Source organism: Rhincodon typus, chromosome 18 (assembly GCF_021869965.1).
Source record: "Rhincodon typus isolate 14 chromosome 18, sRhiTyp1.1, whole genome shotgun sequence".
NCBI classification, from domain to species: Eukaryota; Metazoa; Chordata; class Chondrichthyes; order Orectolobiformes; family Rhincodontidae; genus Rhincodon; species Rhincodon typus.
Window position 1 is genome coordinate 32,429,043 of NC_063349.1, and position 16,279 is coordinate 32,445,321.

The 16,279-nt window shown below is 39.5% G+C and overlaps 1 protein-coding gene across 1 annotated transcript in view; it reads right to left on the reverse strand.

Annotated features, from left to right (window-relative positions):
- The window catches only part of LOC109917719 (ankyrin repeat, SAM and basic leucine zipper domain-containing protein 1), a 108,936-nt gene extending 94,061 nt beyond the window's left edge, over positions 1-14,875 (reverse strand). Inside the window, exon 1 of the mRNA XM_048607905.1 lies at positions 14,645-14,875. Coding sequence (XP_048463862.1) covers positions 14,645-14,875 — 231 coding nt within the window. The remainder of the gene's footprint in view (positions 1-14,644) is intronic.
- Positions 14,876-16,279: the final 1,404 nt, after the last annotated feature.

The following is a 16,279-nucleotide window of genomic DNA, read 5'->3' on the forward strand; positions in this document are numbered from 1 at the left end:
CTGGAGAAGTTTAGAAAGGGAATTCCAGAATTCAGGGGACCGACAGACAGAGCCTTGGCCATGATTAAGGACATAAGAACATAAGTAATAGGAGTAAGAGTAGAAAATTTGACCACTCAAGCTTGCTCCACCATGCTATAAGGTTATAGTTGATTTGTGATGGCCTCAACTCTTGTTTTATGCCAGCTCTAGGTCTTCATAGCCTTCAACTCTTTAAAATCTCAAAAATCTACACTTTAAATGCTTTCAGTGATTTAGTCTATGTAATACTCTACGCTGGAAAATTCCAGAATTTCACTACCCTATACCTAGTTCAAGATATCCCCACTCATGGACACATCTTCTCAAAACCTACCCTGTCAAGCCACCTCTAAATCTTATACGTTTCAATAAGATAACTCCTCATTCTTCTAAATGCAAATGAATAAAGGCCTACCCTGTTTAACTGTCTGCAATAAGTCCACCTTCATGCCAGGAATCAGTGCAGTGAATCTCTGTTGAATGGCCTCGAACGCCAATATACCCTTTCATAAATACACAGACCGAAAGTGTACACTGGACTCTAGATACAGCCTCACAAACACCCTGAATGGTTGCAAAGGTTAGTAGGAACTGCCGATGCTGGAGAATCTGAGATAACAAGGTGTAGAGCTGGATGAACACAGCAGGCCAAGCAGCAGCAGAGGAGCAGGAAAGCTGATGTTTCGGGTTTGGACCCTTCTTTTCTGAACCTTAAACTTTTCTGAAGAAGGGTTCACACCCGAAATGTCAGTTTTCCTGCTCCTCTGATGCTGCTTGGCCTACTGTGTTCATCCAGCTCTCCACTTTGTTATCTCTGAACAGTTGCAAAACATTTTTCCTCTTTTAAAATTCAAACCCTTGAGCAATAAAGGCCAAAATTCCATTTGGCTTCTCAACCAGTTCCTTCAATAACTTTGGTATTTCATGCACAAGAACATCTAGATCCCACTGTGCTGCAGTTTTTGTAGTCTCTTTCCATTTAAATATTCAGTCTTTTGATTCTTATTACCAAAGTGTATTTAGTCCCTCAGCCTGTCTGTATCACCTTGCAGATTCTGTACATTCTCATCACAACATGCTTTTCCACCTATTTTGAATCATCAGCAAATTTGGATGTGTCCTCCTCAATATAGATAGTAATTAATTGAGACCCAAGGACTGATCCTGGTAGCACTCCAGTAGTTACATCTTTCCAACTTGAAAAAGACACATTAATCAGAATCTCTCTTCTGAGTGTTAACCAATCCTCAATCCAGTCTAATACATTACCATCAATGCTATAAACTCCTATCTTGTGCAGTAATATTTTATGTGGTATCTTATGGAATGCCTTTTGGAAATCTAATACTCTCTATCTACCAGTTCCCCTTTATTAGCTCCGCTCGTTACATCTTCAAACACATCTAGCAAATTTTTGGACATGATTTCCTTCTCACAAAACCATGTTAAATTTTTCTAAATGCCCTGCTATTTCTTCCTTAACAATGGACTCTAGAAATTTTCCCACAACAGCTGTTAAGCAAACTTGCGGATAATTTCCTGTTCTCTCTCTCTCTCCATCCCTTCAACAGCAATGTCACATTTGTGGTTTTCCAGTGTGCTGGAACTCTCCCAGAATTCTGGAATATTTTACTTACATCTCCACCTGGCCCATTTTTTGTTTCTGTAGTTGTATCATTATCACATCCTTTTGCCTTGCTCTATCCTGACTTCAATTATATAATAACAGCTTCTCACCATTCTATCACAGATCCTTTCTATGGCTTGAAAGATATTTATTTCTAACAACATCCATTTCTGATTAAAAGTCATCGACCTGAAATGTTAACTCTGGCTCTGTCTGGTATGCTAGGTGTTCATGTTTTAGCAACTTATCTTTTCAGTCTTTAAAATCTTTGGCTGCAGGCTATCAAGTCACCAGGTCATCGGACTTCTCTGCCTTTAGTTCCATTACCTTGTCAAACACATTGTCCGTCATTACAAAAGCTGTTAGAAGACATTTCCTCACATTAGCACTCTGTTCGTTTGATATCTTTGGAATGTTTATATTGTCTGCACCATGAAGACCAATACAAAATACTTAATTTTCTGTCATTTCCTTACCCCAGTCAATTATCAATTTCCCAGTCTCAACCTCAAATGGTCCCACACTTTAGCTACACTCTCCTTTTTATATACCTTTGAAGCTTTTGATATCTGTTTTTATATTTCTTATGGATTTACTTTCAGAATCAAATTTCTCCCATTTTATTAGATTGTAGTCATCTGCTGTTGGTTTCTAAGCAGTTTTCAATCCTTTGGTCTGCCAAACACTTTTCACCTTTTTATATGCTTCACTTTTTGCTTGGATCCTCCCCTTGACTGGTTTTGTTAACCATGGGTGTTTCATCCTTCTCATTGAGCCCTTCATTTTGACAGGAATAAGTTTTTGCTTACTGTTATCTGCTTGAATATAGAGTCATAAAATAATACAGCATGAAAACAGGCCCTTCCGTACAAACTGGTCCAGGCTGACCATGGTACCCCCTCAGCTAATTCCAATTGCCCACATTTGGTCCATGTCCCTCTAAACACTTCCCATCCATGTACCTATCCAAATATTTTTTACATGTTTTGCTGTTGTACCTGCCTCAACCACTTTGTCTGTTAGCCCATTTTATATATGCACCACTCTCTGTGTGAAGAAGTTGCCCCTCAGGCCCTTCATAAATCTAGCCCCTCTCACCTTAGACCGATGCCTTCTAGTTTTCAATTCCCCAACCCTAGGGAAAAGGCTATATGCATTCATCCTATCTATGCCCCTATGATTTTATACACCTCAGTAAGGTCACCCCTCATTCTCCTACATTCCAAGGAATAAAGTCCTATACTGGCCAACCTTTTCCTATAACTCAGGTCTACTAGACCTGGCAACATCCTCGTAAATCTTTTTTGCACACTTTCCAGTTTAACTATGTCTTTCCTATAACAGGGTGACCAAAACTGTACACAATACTCCTAGTGCGACTCACCAACAACTTATACAACTGTAACATAATGTACCAACTTCTAAACTCAATGCTTGACCAATGAAGTCCAGCATGCTAAATGCCTTCTTCACCACCCTGTCGACCTGTGACGCCACTTTTAACGAACTGTGTACTTATACTCCTAGGTCGCTCTGTTCCGCAACACTTCTCAGGATCTTACCATTTACTGTATAAGTCCTACCTTGATTTGACTTTCCAAAGTGCAACATCTCACACTTATCTGTATCTAATTGCATTTGCCAATCCCCAGCCCACTTCCCCATCTGATCATGATCCCTCCGTAATTTTTGGTAACCTTCCTCGCGATCAACGATACCTCCTAATTTTGTATCATTAGCAAACTTACTCATCATGCCTTGTACATTCATATCCAGATCATTTATGTAAATAACAAATAACAAAGGTCCCAGCACCAACCGCTGTGGCACACCACTAGTCACAGGCCTCCAGTCCGAGAAACAATCTTCGACCATCACCTCTGCTCCCTACCATCGAGCCAATTTTGAATCCATTTAGCTAGCTCTCCCTGGATCCCATCTGATTTAACCTTCATGACTAGACTGCCATGTGGGAACTTGTCAAAGGCCTTACTAAAGTCCATATAGACAACATTCACTACCCTACCCTCATCTATCTTCTTGGTTACCTCTTCGAATAACTCTAAAAGATTTGTCAGACATGACTTCCCGTGCACAAATCCATGCTGACTATTCCTAATCAGACCTTGACTATCCAAATATTGGTTAATCCTGCCCCTCTGTATCCTCTCCAATAATTTGCCTACCACTGATGTCAGACTCACTGGCCTGTAGTTCTCTGGCTTGTCTTTGCTGCATTTCTTAAATGGTAGAACAGCATTAGCCACCCTCCAGTCTTCTGGAACTTCACCAGTGGCTAAAGATGAAGCAAAAATCTCTGTAAAGGCCTCTGAAATTTCTTCCCTAGCCTCCCACAACATCTGAGGATGGACTTGATCAGGCCCAGGGGCTTTATCCACCTTAATGCACTTTTAGGCTATAAAAACCTCCTCTCTGATAATATGTATATGGTCCAAAACATCTCCACTTGTTCCCCTTATTTCCTTAGCATCCATGATTCTATCCTCAGTAAACACTGAGGAGAAATATTCATTAAAAATATCCCTCATCTCCTGTGACTCCACACGTAGACAGCCATGCTGATCTTTAAGGGGACCTCTTCTCTCCCTAGCCACTCTTTTACTCTTAATATAGCCATAGAACCTCTTGGGATTATCTGTAACATTATCTGCCAGATTAGTTTCGTACGCTATATTTTTCTTCTGACTTCCCTCTTAAGTGTACTCCTACACATTTTATAGTCATCTAAAGATTCACTTGAGCCCACTAGCTTAAATCCAAGGTATGCCTTCTTCTTTTTCCTGACCAGAGTCTCACTATCCCTCATCAGCCAGGGATGCCTAAACCTGCCAGCTTTTCCTTTCACCCGAACAGGGATATACTGTCCTTGGACTCTTGACACTTCTAAAAGCCTTTCATTTGCCATTGGTTCCTTTCCCTTCAAACAAACTCATTGAATTGACCTCTGCTAGATCCTGCCTAATTGCACTGATTATCAACTGACCCTCCTCTTAGTCTATCTTTCAGTCAACTTAAAGAATTCTGTTGACATACTCTGTAATTGCCCTAAATTAAGTTGAGGATGCAGGTTTGAGACCCAAATTTCTCTCTCTCAAACTACATTTGAAATTCTAACATGTCATAATTTCTATGCCTAAGGTAACACTTAATGACAATGTTTTGTTAAGCCTAGTTCATTACACATTTCTATACCTAAAAAAGCATGTTTTGAGTAGGTGTGCAACATATTACTCTAAGACGCAATCACTGATTCATTTTCCAAATTCATCCACCATGTTACACTTGCTCATCTGATTTGTCCAGTCAATGCAGATTAAAATTAGCAATAGGGATTATTGTGCCATTCTTACACACCTCCACTATTTTCAGATAGAAACTTCATCCTACAATGAGATACCTCTTTGGAGGCCTCTAGATGCCTCTAATCCATCCACCAAACCTCCACATCTTGGGACTGTGGGAGGAAGCTGGAGCACCTGGAAGAAACCCACTGAGACACAGGGAGAATGTGCAAGCTCCACACACTCACCCAAGCTGAAATTGAACCCAGGTCCCTGGCACTGTGAGGCAGCAGTGTTCATCACTGAACCACTGTGCCTGCCTTTCACCTATATCACTATTCACCACCATGCTGATACCTTCCCTTATTAATATCACTACCCCACTTACTTTTAATTTTTTGTTAATTCTTCCAGAAGTTGAATACCCTCAAGTATTAACTTCCCAGTCCTTATCATCTTGCTACCACGTATCCGTAATAGTTTTCGAGTCATATGCATTTATTTCTATTTGTGTTGTCAACTAATTTATCTTGTTACAAATGCTGCATGCATTCTGATAAAGAGCCTTAAGCTTTGACTTTTTACTATTATTACTTATTATGGTTCCATTTTCGGCTGCATTAGTCGGCTTATATTTTCTGCATCTTCCTGTCACACTTTGATTCTGGTTTGCCTCTTCACTAACCCATACCTCCTCTCTCGTTTCTTTTGACTGTTAAACATCCCTTCAAATGGATCTTCTGCACCCTCCTCCACCCGAGTTATAAATTTCTGCAGGACACTGGTCCCAACATGGTTTAAATGAAGCTTGTCCTGCTCATCAACTCTCTTTCCCCAGTGCTGATGTCAGTGCTGAATGAATGAGATGTCTTTTCTCCCACACCAATCTGTGAGCCAGACACTGACCCTTCTAATCTTATTTACCGTTCACTAATTTTTACATGGCTTATTTGCAGGTAGTCATCTTGAGATTATTATCTTTGCCGTTCTGCTTTTTATTTTAGCTCTGAGCTGCTCATTGTCACTCAGCAGGAACTCTTTCCAAGTCTGACTTATGTCATTGGTACCAATGTGGATGACAACAACTGCATCCTTCCCCTTCCACTCCAAGTTCCTTTTCAACACAGAGAGATGTCCTGAATCTTGGCACCAGGTAGGCAACACAGCCCTCAGGACTTGTTGTCTTTTCCACAGAGAACAGTATCTATTCCCTTAATCATACTATCTTGCATTATTGCTACATTTCTATTTTCTCCCCCCACTTGAATGGCATTCTGTACCACATGCTTTGATGAGTTTGCTCATCCTCCCTTCAGTCTGCACTCTCATCCACATTGGGAGCACAAACCTCATGCCTATTGGACAAGGGTACTGGGTGAGGCTCCTCCAACGCTAAATTTTGTATCCCAAAACTTGTCTCACTCACAGGTTATCCTATCTGTCCCTGACCACAGACTCGATTTAATATAATTAATCTAAGGAGTATGACTGTCTCCTGAAACAGAATGTCTAGGGAACATTCTTCCTCCCTGGTGTATCGCAGTGTCTGCAACTCAGACTCCAGCTGATAACTTTGAGCTAGTGTTCCGAGAGCAGTCAACCCTTAATGCAGATAAAAGCAGAGTAAGAGGTCAGACTTAGAGGAGTGAAGAGTCAATGTTAAGTTGTCAGGTTGTTGGATATTACAGAAGTAGGAAGGGCCAAAGCCAGGGAGATATTTGCTAGGATGGGATCCAGTAGAGTTAAGCAAGCACAGACAGAAATTATTGCATGTCAGGATATTGGCAGCAGACTTCTGGATGAGTTCATGTTTATGGAGAGTGGAAAATGGTATGTGTAGTGATTGTAATGAAGTCAGCTAGGTGAATATCATTGAATATGAGTTCCCTGAATGGGGCAAATAACCTGGTCCAATCAGGGAGCCACAGGTGACAATTATAAACAGGAGTGTCAAACATTCTATTCACTCTGAGAACTCAGTCTGAGGAAGCCGGATCAGTGTAAAGTACTAGGCACATGTAAATAAAGGGTGAATTGGTGATGGAATATGGGACTCTGTGGAGTTATTTCAGTATGTTGGCCAAGAATGGAATAGTCAAGTATGTATGTGACAACAACATGGATGAGGATATAAAATGACTCCTTACCCTGGTTTTAATACATTTCTATTAATGTAATTCTTGTGCCTCATGACACCTGAATTGAGATTTTCAGAAAATAGCCAGCTTAGCAAAATATTAAACATTTTGGACAGAACTGCAACAGTTAGAATGAGAAGCACATTTCTCCGTCTAATGAAAGCAGTAGATTTTATAAATACTGGTTTTCCCTTGGACAGCAGGGGGTCACATATTCGGATCTGTATATCCAATGAATCATAAAACTGTGAATATTGATTGTGGATGGCATTTAATTTGTGTACATCATGGAGGAATTAGTTGTATTTTTTAGGGGAAGGGGGATAGTATCAGAACAGAGTAAGATTACAACCTTTCCTGGGCAGCCTTAGAGGCAAACTATTCCTTGGAGTTTCCATGATCCCACAGTTCTGCTTTGTTGAAAAAGGCATACCCCAAGGGGAGTGATATTTTGATTTTAACGTTAGTACATGATCCTTATCGTTTGAAAACAATCTGGTGCCTGGACTTCTGGCAGCAAGAACTGACATAACACTATTAGATCATGCCCCTACTTGCACACAATTAATTATTAAACTTAACTAAAGATCGTAGAGATGCAGGCTCTGAAAGTTGTGGCTGTAAGATGGCAACTTCACATTGTGGATCAGAAATAACTGTGGAAGTAAAATTATAAAGTTTCTACTTGAGATTGTTTGCCTGTTCACCTGTAATCAGACTGCTTTTCTAACCAGGAGCGAAGAATGGCAAGGTGCCCCATGAGAGCTCTGCTAATGCTGTTCTGCAGTTAGCAGATGGGATGATTTAGGGTTATTCTGATCTGATTCTTTTTTCAAGAGTGGCAAGGTTTCTGGTGTGTTTGCCATTCCTCGTTTAGATTTCTTAATGCCATTCACTTTTCTACATTACGAAAGCAGCCGGCAGCAAATCTTAAACAAAATCTCACTAAATTGAACACGAGGGGAGGCATTACAGCATCTTTTGAATGATGGCGAAGAAGCCTTTGGCCCTGCTCAACTGCATTGATGCAGGGTGCCACTGAAATCAAGAATTTAGCAAGCAGCTACCATTCAAGCTGTGGGTAGAAGTTCACTTTTGACATATGTTCAACTCGTTTAGAGAAAAAGAAAACTGCCCATTATCAACAATGAATCGGCCACGGTGACATTGAACAAGAAAAGGTAGAGAAGTTTTTCCACAAGGATACAAAATTTAAGAGGTCCTGGTAAGTGAGCCAAACTTGGTAATTACTGCCTTGATTAGACGTCAACATTGCTACCAATGTAATTAACTTTTCTACCTAACAACAGGCAGTTAGGAGAAGAAAGTGGCATTCAGCACAAGCACACACAATGTAAATACAATATCTCCATGATGGATTTGTACATTAATATACATTTTGAGAAGTATCCTTTCATATAGACAATGACTTGTTGACAATTTTGTACTCTAAGAAATCATGGGGTGAATTTTACAGCACCTGTGCTGGGATATTTAAAGCAGAAATCTCAGAAAATAAATTGGGTGACTGGCACACTTTGTCCACACCCACCCCACGCTGGCCCCACATTAAAGGGCCAGTAAGGTGTTGAAAAACCCACCCTTAGGCCTGTTGAGGCCCCTAATGATCATTTAAGGACCTCGCTGTGCCTTTGTTGCAATAATACATACATGTGGGGAAAGTGATGGGAAGGTATGTAGCCCAATAAGTTTCACTGCATGTGTAAAGGTTGGAAGGAAGGAATATATCCCACCATAAAATTTATTCACGTTTCTGAATGTTTCATGTTTCAGTTAGTTGATTGTGGAGAAAAATTTCTTCCTTATGTAATTGAAATTTTTATCATATTCTCAGACAGAAGGAGGGAAATATTTATCATGGACAAGCATCAACATCATAGGAATGTTACTATCAAAAATATTAATATACATTAATGTCACAGATTTAGATATACAGTAGATAGTTCCAAAGTTGGCAGATGATGAGCAATGCAGAAAAAGTAACAGACATAGACAGATGAGTAAAATGGACAGAGACTTAGCAGAAGAAATTTAGTTAGAAAAATGTAGAGGCAAAATTAGCTAAATGGTGCAATTTTAAAGAGGGTGCAGGAACATAGGTGAAATGTACCCAATATTTTAAATGTGGTTAGTGAAGCAGAGACGGCTGCTAAGAGAAAAATATGAAATCCTGATTATCCAGGTAGGGATGGGTACTTCAAATGATTTTGATTCCATATGAGTTAGCCAGGAGAATTTGGAGGATTAAAACCTGCTCTAACCCCTGGCTAACTATACACAGACACTGTCCCCTCTCCCACCAACTTGCTCACAGTGATACCATAATCACTCATTTGTAACCCCAATAATTCAATCTGTATCCCTGATACCCAAACACATGGCAGCATCTAACCTTCTCCCTCCAACCCAACACTTTCCAACACCTGACCCAACGCTCTCATCTACTCTCTTGCCAGTGCACTTTCCAATCATCTGCCAACATGCCCCCTCACTCACTTATCTGTCTTTAAGACCATAAGAAATAGGAACAGGAGTAGGCCATTCAGCCTCTCAAGCCTACTCCACAATTCAATAAGATTAGGGCTGATTCAAAATCCCTCACATTCACTTTCCTGCCCTTTCCCTATAATTATTTATTTCCCGACTGATCAAGGACCTATCTATCTCAGCCTTAAATATACACAAGGACTCTGTCCCCACAGTTCTCTGTGGAAAGAATTTCCAAAGACTGTCAAAGCTTTGAGAGAAGAAATTCCTCCTGATCACAGTGTTAAATTGACACCCCTTTATCCTAAAACTATGCCCTCTGGTCCTAAACTCTCCCATAAGGGGAAATATCATCTCAGCATTTACTCTTCAGAATCCTTAACTATGTGATATGTTTTCAATGAGATCAGCTCTCATTCTTCAAATTTTCAATGAATAGAGTCCCAAACATTTTGATCTTTGCTCAACAAATAATCCCTCCAAATCGGGGATCATCCTGTTAAAACTTCAATGAATTGCCTCCCATCAATTAATATCATTCCTTAAATAAGGGAACCAAAACTGCTCACAGCACTCTAGATTTAGTCTCACCAGCACCTTGTACAAGACCTCCTTATTCTTACACTCCAACTCCCTTGAAATAGGGGCAAACATTCCATTAGCCTTCTTATTACCTGCGGCATCTGTGTGATAGCTTTCTGGTGTTTTGTTTACAAGTACCCCCAAGTGCTTTTGTGTTGCAGCTTTCTGCAGTTCTTCTCCATTCAAATAATCTTTTGTTCCCCCTTCCAAAATGAACGACATTACATTTGGAGTTAACAAGTCCAGTGGCCCTTCTTCATTCTGTTTTCTCTCCACAGATGCTACTAGACTTATAGAAATCATAGAATCATACAGTCACACAGCACGGAGACAGACCCTTCAGCCCAACTCATCCATGCCAGGCAGTTTCATAAGTTGTTCTAGTCCCATTTGTCAGCATTTGCCCCGTATCCCTCTAAACCTTTCCTATCCACATACCTGTCCAAATGTCTTTTAAATGTTGTAGTTGTCCTCTTGCCGCATTTCTCCAGCAGTTTCTGTTTTTGTGTATTTAAACTGTAGATTGTTGTATCTCTTTCACAACTTGCCTTTCCATCTATGTTTGTGTCATCTGCAAATTTTAGTACAGTACATTTGCTTCCTTCCTCTAAGTCATTAATATATATTGTAAACAGTTGCAGTCCCAGCACTGATCCCTTTGGAACCCACAGTGAGAATCCTCTCTCACTGTTTCCTGTCTATTAGCCAGTTCTCTATCTATGCCAATATACTTCCTCCAGCACCATGGGACTTTTATTTTATGAACTAACCTTTTGTGAGGCACCTTGTTGAATGTCTTTTGGAAGTCCAAATGCAACACATCTACAGGGTCCTCTCTATCTACTCTGGCTTACTTGAAAAGGCTCTAATAAATTAGTCCAACATAATTTCCCTATCATAAAGCCATGCTGACTCTGATTAGATTATGATTTTCTAAATGTTTTGTTATTAATTCCTTAATAATTGACTCCAACATTTTTCCAACAATAGATTTTAGGGTACTTGACACGTAGTTATCTGCTTTTTGCCTCCCTCTCTTTTTGAAGTGTGCCATTGGCAGTTTTTCAATCCTCTGGTACTTCTACAGAGTCCAGGGATTTTTGGAAAATTTCAATCAATACATCCAGTATGTCTGTAACTACTGTTTTTAGAATCCTAGGATGTAAGCCATCAAGGCCAGTGGATTTTCTGCCTTCACTCTCACTAGTTTGTCTAATACTAATTCTCTAGTGATGGCATCACCCTCCTACTCACCTAACATCCCCTTCCTTACCAGCTGCTCTATCACCTCACCCACTTCATACACCAATCCTTACATAATTGCCAACCTAACCCCTCAACTGCAATCCTATCCCCTTACCAAACTGCCAAACTGCTCCCTCACCCACTTGCCACACCATTTCATTACCCACCTGACACCATACCCCTTTATTCATCTCTACCACACTAACTCCCCATCTGTCACCTTGCCCCTTTACTGATTGTTAAGTGTATTAGTGACTTGAAATGCATCACAAGATAAAACTTATCTTTTAACAGGGAAGGGCCTATAACACACCAATCTTAACATAGCAGAATAAAAAGTGTCTATGTTATGGAACATGGATCTGATATTTCCTATGAGTCACATTATTGTAGTAAACCCATGTTCTAGTAAGTTGGAAAGAATTGACTCAGCTGTTATCTGTACCTCTAAAATAGTGAGCTAAATATTCAATCATTCCCATGGTCACACCTTGTTATTATCCCACCCTTGGTCCCATGGAGACAGGCAGCAAGCACATGCCATGCAGCTTCTGCATTTGAATGACTGTTAGTGTTCCATCGAGCACAACCTGCAATTGCTTTCTGACTGAATTTCCAAAAGGAGTCCAGCACCATGTGTGGCTAGCGCTTATTTCAGTTTGCTTGCATATTTTAAAAAAAGAATGGTTGTAAGGATGTGCTGTCTCCACGGAATTAGTTGTGAAGAGATGTACCTTAAATGGAGCAAGAGGAAACACCAGGCTTGTGGGGTTTCAGTGGTTGGAGGCCTAACAGACCCACAAAGAATAACCTGAGAAGACAATGGCAGCAAGGTGCTAAGAGGTCAATTTCTGAAGTCTTGCCATGAGGACCTGACGTTAGTGTGGCAGAAAGTTCCATTGCCTCACATGGGTCGTTGTAGTGTATTGAAAATGACATTTTGTATTTTGGCCAGTTTGGCAATTATGGAGTATAGAGTGTGGCATTGAGATCGAGTTGTGCTAATGTTGAATTTTGGAGCAGGCTGGATGGGCTGATAGGCTGGATAGCATACTGCTGTCCAATTTCTATATTTCCACATTCGGGAAGGTGGTTCACCTAATTAGGACGGCCAATAAATACTGACCAAGCCAGTAATACCCACATCCCATTCTAGATTTCCCTTATTGGTATTCGCTTATGAAAAATTATATCAACAACGGAAGAACAATGCATAATTTTGAATGTGAGACTATATCTTTGGAAAAAGTTGCATGATCTATGCACTTTCTCTGAACCATCCATAGATTTAAATTACTTTGCTCATGGAAGGTGGGTCAAATCAACTGTTGAGTCAGTCCGCCTTTACTAGAAGATGGAAATGTGCTAAATTGCACAGCCTCCATCATTGTGTAGAAAATACTCCCACCCAATTTGAGGTGGAGAATTCAAACAAGCAGCATTTCAGTGAAAAGTCAGGTTACCATATATATTCCAAATTCCTGTGAGATGGTAAATAGGCCGAGAATTGATGCCAAGAAGATTATATCTTTAAACCTATCAGTTGGAGATCAAATGATCAAATTCCAGCTGAATTTCCTCTTTCTAACTCTCACTGCTAGTCAATGCCACTGACAATTAACCAAAATGTACCTTTTCAATGATTACTAATTTAATCAGGAGCCATAATGTTAACCTTTACAGCCTTCAGATTGAAAGCTAATGGCTGAGCATTATGTTAATATTAATTTAATAAAACACCACTGCAGCACACAAAATAATAATGAAACAATTGGGATTTGCATACTAGGAGAGGTCTCATTTCAATGCAAAAAATTCTGAAACCTATTGTTGTAAAATCTAATATAGACGTTTAAAATTGGATCATTTTAATAGGGGTAAAACAGGGATCTGAAGGTCCAAGAAAGTAGACATGGTGCATGTGCTCATCACACACAATGCGCAGCATCCACTGTTTTGGTTGGGGAGACCTCAGGAAGATTTTCACCTCAAACTGCTTATAGGTCCTATATGTAAGCAAATGGAGGACCTAATGTCAGTTTCAAGCTCTTTTGTGAAATTGCAGAGCAAATAGCTGTACCATGCTCCTTGTATGCTGAAATCAGTTTCTTTAGATACTTAGCAACCAATTCAACAGTCTTTAAAGCAATTGCTGGAGGTTGCCATCCCTACCATCTCTGATCTTGACAAGTGATTGGAGGTACATTTGTCCAGTTGACTTGTGCTTATTGCTAATAAAAATTGCTCCATCATGTTTATCAATGTACCTCATGGGCATACATTTAAAATGGTTGTATATCGAAGCAACACCTTTAAATCCTGGAGACTATCCTAATCAACAAAACACCATTATTTGGAATCTCAATATGGTACAACATTGCAAAGTTATGAGAAATAGTGTTTATTAGCCCTTTGTGTGACTCTTACAGAGTTAAACACAGCATATGATGGCACAGAATGGGGCAGTATACAATTCTCCCTCTGAAGAGATCTCTGTAACTTTTCAGCCCTGATCGATAGTTGAAATATTAATATTTTTATTCTGGTTTTCACTTTATGGAATTCTTCTTGCAATTTCAAACACCTTATGAATTTGCCTTACAGATTTTCTATGAAATATTAAACATATATCTAAGTATATATAGGCTCCTACAGTATTTTTTCCACAGATCTTTACTTATTGTTCAGGTTTCTGAGGCATACACGAAAGTGAATAGAATGATTCAATTTATGATTTATTTTACTTGTTGCAGGGTTGAGTTTTCCTGTTGTTAACACATCCTTCATCTTCGCAAAAATGGTTCTATTTTAGTCTTCTTCTAACTTTGGCATTGTATCTACCATGTTCAAATTCATGATTTATTTTCCTTGTTGCAGGGTTGAGTTTTCCTGTCGTTAACACATCCTTCACCTTCGCAAAAGTGATTCTATTCTAGTCTTCTTCCAACTTTGGCATTGTATCTACCATGTTCAAATTTATCTACTTGTTTCAGTTTGACACTATCCACTTGAAACTTCAAATTAATTTCTCTTAATGTGTTTATTCTGATTACCATTTTTAAGCTTCTAGAGCCTTCAGAGAAATGAAGAAAAATTGCACTCCAGAATTCAGAGTAAGGTGAAATACAAAATACATGAACAGGGATGAACTCATTAACCCATCCAGTCATTTCATCGAGAAATAAAAATATCACAATATCTGAACTCAATGATAAAATCACCAAATTCCACCAATTTGTATGGCTACTGCTGATAGCCATTTCGGGTATTTGAGGTTGTTGGCTTCCTCGCCGAGCTGGCTGGTTATCATACAGACATTGTCTATCGAGTAGGCACCTGCGGATGAAGTTGCTGGGATATCCGTTGTTAGCAAAGTCCTTGTACATGTGCTCTTCCTTCTTCCTGCGTAGTTCTGGCATGTTGCAGTGAGTTGTAGCCGGTTTGAATAGCATCCTTACACAACTTTGTTTGGGGACGTTGGGGTGATTGCTGTGGAAATTGAGGATTTGGTCAGTGTGGGTTGCCTTCCTATATACAGTGATTTGGAATTTCCTGTTGGTCATTTGTTCTACCCTGACATCTAGAAACGGAAGTTGATTATTGTCTTCGTCTTCTCTTGTCATCAACAGCATATTCACCGGAATCAAATTTACGAAAGTTAAGGAAGATTTCATTTACTTCTTATCAAGCAAAAACAGCAACTTGGTAAATATTTGAACAGGACATCTGTTCACCTATCAATTGCACCAGTTAATTATACAAGCAGAAAACAACAATAAGGAAGGGTAACTTTTAAAAATATATAACACTGAATATTTGGAAAAATAATCTGAAATGGTGTAATAAGTGCCTTTTAGAATTGCAATTCAGAATCATGTTCATCCCTGAATTCAATTAATGTCTTCATTAAATTAACTCTCACTGAGGCCCATTAAATGGTGTACAAATGTAAATTGATAAGAATGTAGTGACTTATGGAAGGTGCTTCAAGTATGTGGATTATTACTATGCTACATTTACACTGGCTGATGTGGAAGTTTCTAATAATCAGATATGAAAAGATCATCTTAAATCTCAATAAATCAATCCATTAATTAATAAAGTGGTCAACTCTAGTTGACTTTGTGAATTTGCAGTGTGAAAAATTTTAATATGATATCAGAAATAACAAAGTACAGCTTAGAATGGAAGGTTGGCAGGAAATGTTGGAATAATTAGTCTCAATTTTATGGTGTGCTGTGGTTTTCTCCACCACCACAACTAGCTCAAATATTAAGGGCGTCCTACCAACAGTACAGATGGCATTCCTGTGGCTAACTAATTTTTAGACTCGCATTAATTACTTTAAAATGAGACTCCTGCTTATTACTCAGGTTGTTGTCTTATCTAGGGAAGTTGATGACCAACTGAATGGTTAATAATTCTGTGCTCATAGCAGTGCTGGCCGGGAAGCGGGATGCGGGGGGCAGTTGTCAGTTGCATGTTCATTTTCAGATGCTTAAACCTATCAATACTGCACCCAGCCCTGTGCCCTCTTCAATTCCCGTAAACTTTTCTCCCCTTTCAATTTCTCTGTCTTTTTCTCCCTCCTGTCTGATTGTGGTCTTCAACATCAGGATTTCTGACTGATAGAAAGCAGAGGTTGGGATAAATGGATGGTGAACTGTAACTAGTGGGAAGCTGCAGGGTTCAGTTTTCGTCCTCAAGCATTTACAATCTGTATAAATGATCTTCAAGTAGGGATAGACAGTAACATAACAAAGTTTGCAGATGATACTAAAATAGGTGGGAAAGCAGGCAATGATGAGGAGATTACAGATGGATATTGGTAGGCTAGGAGAATGAGCCAGAATCTG